A 7,375-nucleotide genomic window follows, 5' to 3' on the forward strand; every position below is an offset into this window, starting at 1 on the left:
CAGGCAAATAAGGCGAGTGACAACTGTTTTTGATGGGATTTTTAGACGACAAAAAACATTTTCAAAGAAGTTGTCAACGCGAAATGATTGTTTTTTAACACGCGAAATACATTTCCGAGAAATACAAAACGCAAAATGATTCTTCTAAATACATTTCTGAGAAGCAAAAAGCGGAAGTTTTAACAAAAAAACACGCATCAACCATTATTTACCGTTTTCTGGTCAAAATGGAGTTCAAATTTAGTCCTTGTAAAATTTTATTGGGATGGCATTGCTAGTATTTTTAGTAACTTTGGATGTTAATACATTTTTGTCATCTAAATGTCTTGTCGCCTTCAGATCCTTTTAGGCGTTTTTAGGCCCTTTTCGTAAATTTTTACCAAAAAATTGCGCTTTTGGCGCGCGCTCCCCCCTCAAAATGAGTAAACACTGGCGCCAAAGGCGCCTTTAGAAAAATTTTAGCGTCCGTCACCAGAAATGGATATCTTAAAAAGTACAAAGGGCCCCGGGTTGACCAAAAATGCTTGTCCTACAATTTCCATATATGAAAAAATGCTTATCCTACAATTTCCTACAGTTTCATAGATTCAGAAAATCGTAAGAAAACTCTAGGATAAACATTTTTTCATATATGGAAATTATAAGATAAGCATTTTTTCATATATGGAAATTGTACGACAAGCATTTTTTCATTTATGGAAATTGCATGAAAAACGTTTATTGAAAGCTCAAGTGAAGCACAAGTAGCGTTTAAACTTAGCTTCAAAATAAATTTTAGTTTCTGATATGCAAGGTGCTCTAAATTGAGCAAAAATGCTCTTAATTAATTTAAATTTGATTATCAACAAGTTTTTACAGAATTCTGAAAATATTGCCTTTTATGGAAAATGCTTATCATACAATTTTCATATATGGAAATTGTATGATAACCATTTTTTTTTCAAAAATTGAACATAGTTTTTTTTTCATCACCAGACTGTTTTATTTGGTTCAAATAGCCGCAGAAATTAGTTCGAATCTTTTTTCAATGATTTTTTGAAATTGTAAGAAAATTGTATGACTAGCATTTTCCCATACATTTGATGTATGGAATTGTAAGATAAGCATTTTCGGTGTAGGGAATTGTAAGACTAGCATTTTCGGTTTATGGAGGTCAAGCCGGGGGGGGGGGGGGGACCCTTTGCGTCGGTAGGGGGTCGAATCCTTGAGGGAAAAAGCGCGTCCGTCCCCCCCCCCTAAATCCGCCCCTGTATTTATATAGGACTTCTCGCTCAGCAATTTGCTTGATAGAAGTTGCACGGCTAAGATTAGACAGATTTGATTCGAATCATTTGTCGTAAAAAATAAATTCTGAGTTACTTCAAAATATCTTGATTTGGATGTAATGAACATTTCCTGATGTGTTTATTCAGTATGATTTACTTCTTCATAGACACTTGACCAAGTGCAGCACAATCAAATCTGGTCAGGTACCACATATCATAATAAAGTCGATTCCAGATTCCAAACTCAGGTCCAAATTTCTGTCCCTCGGCTTCTGTGACTTCTCTTTGAATCGTCGATACTGATTCCAAAAATTTGAACTTTTCCAATAAATGTGTCCTTATTCGATAATTGCGCTCGCGCCCCCCGAAGGGATATACGAGAGGAAATGCAATCAACCCTGGCTCTTTTCCATCTGCAAACCAGTCTATTATCCGATGAACTACATCTTCATTGAGGTAAATGGTAGAGTTAATATGCAGAATATTCGCACTCTCACATTTTGTTCGCAATCGGTGGCTTTCAGATTCCGATAGGACATTTAGATCCACTTTTAGAATCTCGTCGAATATTCCGGCCTTTTTTCCAAACTCAAGAGCCGATGCACTTACATCTACGCCAACAGTCTCTACTGGAAATGTTCTGGGCTTGATAAGCTGATAACACGTCGTCTCAGATGCCCATGTTTTTGCAAAGTCCTGCAAATCAAACACTATACTGAACTATTACATTCTATAAACAATTATAATTTGAAGACAAATAATGAAACTTTTGGGTACAAATGGGCAGAAAGGGACCTCTTGATAGTAGGCATGGGTGTATGATAGTGTATCATTTCCATAGCAGCAGAGTACGTCCAGGAACTTCAGGGGCTTCTTCAGATCTGTAGCCCATTTCTCGAAGATAGGGAGTAGATTTCTTTCGCAGTGCTTGGCTATAAACTCGTTTCGTTCCACCATCTGTCCTTTCTTCATCAGCTAAATTTTAGTGCAACTTTTTCATCCTATTTCTGAAGTGCCAAAAACAAATGCTTTGAGTATAGTTTTTGCTTTATAAATGTTCACTCGTTTAAAAACAATTTTTGACCAAAATTCAAAAAAAACATCCACAAGATATTGGTGCCATGAATTGCTGCCATATTGGTGCCAGAATTTAAAAATTTGCTGTCAACCTTGAAATAGACTAATTGAGATTAGACTAATTGAGAAATGGCAGAGAAAGCAATCTCATCTACTGTTTATGCAAAAAAAACTGCTTGGATCAGGGCGAAGCTCTGAATGTTTCGACTGCTTTTGGAATAGTGTCCATTTTAAATAAAAATGAACAAAATTAGAAAAAAAACTAAATATAATTTCTATGAAAAGCATCCACTTTTTTTAATGAAAACCATCAACCCACACGCTCGCTAAGGTGAGTAAAAAAGGATATAGTTTGCAAATAGCAAAGTGATAAATACAACAAATAGCATGCCTCAATTGAATTTAGAAGGTTTTCTAAGCCGGATTAAATTTCCACTTACGCGTTCATAACACGAACTTATATCACCCATTAATTGCCCCAAACTGGCAATCAGTAGAAACTTTGTGCAATTTGCTATCGTTGATCACAGGTGAACTATTTATTTTGTATATTTAGGCTCAGGACATCAATACCATTTCAAATAGTGTTAAAAAAATCCCGTCAAAAATTGATAATTGAAGAGTCGAACTTGTCCGGAGAAAAAACCGCCTTGTGCAAAACTATTTTTTGCTAGTAAATTCGCCCCAATTCAACTTGTCTCAGCTTATTTTGTCCGACTCCATCTTGCCTCACAAGTTAAAATGTTATCTTGTCTCATATAAAAAACGTTTAAAATTTGCCGCAGATTCTTTGATATCCTCGTAGAACAAAAGTCAGCATAATGTGAAAAGGCTTTCTTGCTGAAAAACAATTTTGAACAAAATGCGGAATCAATAAAACATGCGCTGAACAAACATGAATTTAAAACATGAATAAACAAAGTGAAAACCGTAAAATTTCAACTCAATTTAAATTCGAGGTTTTCAATTCGAGTTAATTTTTCTAATTTTGTCAGCTCACTTGGCGAAGGTGTTAGTGCAAAACACTATTAGTCAAAAGTTCAGGATTTCGAAATTCGGAGAATCCGAACAATTTTAAATTAAAATCATAAAACGGAGAAAAGCAGGTACTTCCCCATTCCAAAACTGCTCATACTGGGTATGGGAAAGAGCGGGGTGAGAAAAATGAGCAAAACTATTGCAGTATTGGCCTCAATCACCCTCCAGTATATGAGCTCTCTACCGTGATTATAACTGTAAGAAGTGATCACTTTTTAAAAATCAATCCAAAATGCAACAAATTGCCGACAATTTAAATAAGTTTATGCCGACAAATATGATTTACGAAAATATTAATTAAGCTATGCCACATCAATAATCAACAACAAGATCTTTGTTAAAATTACAGGAAGTGTTTTGGATTTTTACATGCATATCGCGATAGTTCTTCTGGCCCTGGTTCTGCGTTTTTCCCATAGCCTTGAGAATATAGCCTGTATATAGCGTTAATAGCGTTAATAGCGTTGATTGCGGATTATAGTCAAACTTTTGCATCTAAATAACAATAAGTTTAGCTTAGATGAAAACTGAGGCTCAACTTATACCATTTTGAGTTATTTTCTCTTCTTATCTCCAAACAATCTCAGTTTACCATTATTTCATTAGCATTTGCTGGTCTAAAAATTACTGGATTTGAAAAAAAAACAATTAACTAGAAGTTTTATTTGTGGGAAAGAACGGCATAGGACAAATTGTCAGATAGATCAGGCTGGGACAAGCAAACTTTTTAATATGCGGCAATTTAGTATAGGCAAGTTAGCATGGGCCATTTGTCCTGGTGCAAATAGTCCTGACACCAAATATACTGTCACCTTATAAAAAACTTAGGCTAAGTTTTGTACTACCGTGAAATGTAATTTTGAACACAAGAAGAGCGATGTTTCTTCAAATTTTGCACGGTTTCCTTAAAAACTACAAAAAAATTGAGAATCGAAATCAGTTACCCTTACATTACAAAATACGGTACGTTTGCAATTCGTTTCTATCAGATGGCTCAAACTAAAAGTGTGCAAGTTTTTTTTATTTATTTTTCCTGATTTTTTCTGAAATACTGAAAATTATATAAAATTTAAAATTCAGATGAGAAGCAAGTTTTTTTGTTACTGTGCACCACTTTACTCCAACTACTTCGTGTGCACTGATTTCTTGACTCTTTTTCGCAACAAATCAAAAAAGCAATGTTTGCAACAGAAGTTAAATTATTACTTTCGCTTATGGACCAAAAAAACTAGATTGTGAAGATAAGTAAAAATGTGTAATTTTATTCGCGAGAATAATGCCAGTCCTTAAATGGCTCTTCAATTAGTTTTGAATAGACTGGCTAAATTTGTTGCTTCAATTTTTACCAAAAACTTGTCGCAAAACATTTTCAGCTTTTGTAATATTTAAAAATAAAAATGATGTTTTTGTATACAATTCTATAGACTGCGCTCATTCATCCGGTTTCAAATTGATAGAATAATAGAAATTAACTTCAAGAATTGATGAAACAGATGCATGTTTTGATCGTGATCGAGGTATGTGAAGACCGTGCTAGAGTTATGTTTCGACCTTGCTCGAACCAAACTCCTGTCTGGACTTTTCATTTTCGGCCGAGCCCTGACATGTCCTCGAGTTTGAATGTCGAAACATAAAGTGAGCACCTCGACGCGAGCGAGGAGTTTGTGGTGTGTTAGAGGGATCAGTAACTAAGCGCAGCTTTCTAGAAATTAACATGACGAAATACCCCCATTGCATTTAGTCATATTTTGGAGAATAATTGTTCTAAAACTTTTACTGATAATGAGCAAAAAATTCTCTCGAAATTGAGAAAGATAATAAATTGGACTGGGATCGTAAGCTAACCTCTTGGTAGTATCGAGTGCAGTCTACGTGAGTGTATTCTGACGAATAGTCCCGTTTTCTGTCCAAATTATCGTTGCTGGGGCTGGCCATCGTTTTGAAGCGGAGCAAAGGGAAACCTTAGAAAAATAAATGGTATGGTTTAGAATTGGTGACTGTAATAGGAAAGTTTTTTTCAATTTTTCAAAACATTTACGCTCAGCAAACAGATGAGAAAATTTGTCGCAAATGCTATTTTAGCTTTTCCATAGGATTGATCACACAAAACGTACTCTAACAACACATATGCTGTGACCTACCGTAGAATGCCCTCCACAAGAATGTATTAAGTCTGAAAAAAATTTGCATTTCCTACAAACGAGCAAATAAAAAATATTTTCATCCGCCTAAATGGACTTGAGCGGAGGGTATTGAATTGTACGGTTGATCGGAAATTTATTGTAGCTAAATTTTCCACCTACAACAATTATTAATTATTTCTAGTTTTCAGAAAACTAAACTTTTAATAATTGACCCAGAGGGATCGACTGCACAAAAAATCATCTCTCTAAAGTGACCTGCTAGAATAATCATTCCCTTGAAATCTACATCAGCGCTGATTTCAATCGGACAATCGAAGTAAGATGGAAAAAAAACTTTGAACTCTAAAGTGATATTTCGAAAAAAAAACATTCATCCAAAGTAATTCTGTTTTCCCGTTAGTTTGAATCAGCTCCGTGTCAACTTTGAAAATTAAATATTTATAAATGTGCATTTCAAACTAATTCTCACCTGTTTTGATTTAGATGTTTTTATTTTTTCGGTTCTTTATAGGGCTGGTTATTCTTTATTCACTAGGTACCATAGGGGGAGGGGGTTGTAGTTAAAGACAAAAAACTTTTTGTTCGACCAATGTTTACTTTAATTTATAATGCTCAAAGAAAGTCACCGTTTTTTTCTGACCTCTTTTGATTTGAGGGTGGATCGATTGTACAGTTGATGCTTTTCACCAGATGCACTTTAATATGAAAAGTTAAGTGGCCAATATGAAAAGTTATGATACAGTGAATGTTCTATAGCTTATCGGTTTAGTTTAATTTGCTTATCTGAAAGTTGAATAATGAGGTTAAATATCACTGAAACTGCATTAGCATAATCATCTGCATGCATTTACTAAATAACCCACACTAGATAAGCAACCAAGTTCCTTGCCGTTTTCCTTACCTCTGAGGTCATCTGAATCTAGGGGCGGAATTAGGGGGGACGCCCCTTCCCCCTCAGGAATTCAACCCCCTGCCAACCCAAAGGGTCTCCCCTTTGTACGAGTTTGAGATATCCCTTTTCGGCTGAAGAACCCTAAAGTTTTTCAAAGGGTGCATTTGGCGCTTATATTTACTAATTTTGAATAGGAAGCGCGCGCCAAAAAAATGCAATTTTTTGGTCAATAATTTCCAAAAGTGCCTAAAAGCGCCCATTTGGCCTGTTTTTTTTCAAAATTTGGTCTAAACTGCGGCACAGAAAATTTGGCCTAAACTTAAATTCCCAGAGAGTGAGCAGTAGTGGCGGGGGTGGTTGGGTGGAGACCCCTGTGTATTAAGATAGATATTTTAGATATAGATATTTAGATATTTTAGATATAGTAGATATTTTAGTAGGGGGTGGGTGGGTGGAGACCTCTGTGTATTAAGATAGGAAATAGATCATCCGGTCTCCAAGCTATGTATTAAGCTAGGAAAGTAAATTTCTTATGTATTAAGATAGGGAATGGGTTTCTTAATTAAGATGGTAAGGTTTCAGATGGTAAGTTTCAGAAAAAAAAATTTGGCGCACGAATTTTTGGAGCTCGATTTTTCCGATACTTGCGTTTCTTAGCTAACTCCTACGATTTAGAAGTTTTCATTAATGTTGTTATATTAACTGAATCCTAGCGAAAATTCGAGACACAAATTATGTTTTTTTGAAAATAAAATGTTAAATTCAAAAGATGATGTATATAAATCACTGCTTTGTATAATCAATTTACTACAAGTTTACAGTTAGTTAACCAATACTGAATTAAATACTATTACACTATCAGTTATTTACAAGTTCAAAGGTTTTGTGTGTATTCCGTCATCCTGAACTTGTCTTTTCGGATAAAAGTAACTCAATCCCTTCTTTGTTTGCTCGTATGT

At 35.0% G+C, this 7,375-nt stretch overlaps 1 protein-coding gene across 2 annotated transcripts; it reads right to left on the reverse strand.

Annotated features, from left to right (window-relative positions):
* Window positions 1–1,327: 1,327 nt before the first annotated feature.
* Window positions 1,328–6,307, reverse strand: LOC134844189 (uncharacterized). 2 transcript variants are annotated; one of them, XM_063860756.1, is made up of 4 exons: window positions 6,165–6,307; window positions 5,226–5,341; window positions 2,061–2,240; window positions 1,328–1,961 (listed from the first exon to the last, which is right to left on the reverse strand). In XM_063860756.1, the coding sequence occupies exons 2-4, from the start codon at window positions 5,313–5,315 to the stop codon at window positions 1,419–1,421; spliced, it is 813 nt and encodes a 270-aa protein (XP_063716826.1). In that variant the 5' UTR covers window positions 5,316–5,341; window positions 6,165–6,307; the 3' UTR covers window positions 1,328–1,418. The 2 variants fall into 2 exon arrangements, with proteins under 2 accessions (XP_063716826.1, XP_063716827.1); XM_063860757.1 differs by having other exon boundaries at window positions 6,151–6,307.
* Between the last annotated feature and the right edge of the window lie 1,068 nt (window positions 6,308–7,375).

Source organism: Symsagittifera roscoffensis, chromosome 4 (genome assembly GCF_963678635.1).
Source record: "Symsagittifera roscoffensis chromosome 4, txSymRosc1.1, whole genome shotgun sequence".
NCBI lineage: Eukaryota > Metazoa > Xenacoelomorpha > Acoela > Convolutidae > Symsagittifera > Symsagittifera roscoffensis.

Bases quoted from the DNA above. Each gene is read 5' to 3' on its own strand.
- LOC134844189 (XM_063860756.1), bottom strand. From the start codon at position 5,315: ATGGCCAGCCCCAGCAACGATAATTTGGACAGAAAACGGGACTATTCG. The intron at 2,241-5,225 runs GTTAGCTTACGA...ACTAAAATTTAG, and splicing joins GCACTCGATACTACCAAGAG to CTGATGAAGAAAGGACAGAT. The intron at 1,962-2,060 runs GTCCCTTTCTGC...TTTGATTTGCAG, and splicing joins CCCATGCCTACTATCAAGAG to GACTTTGCAAAAACATGGGC.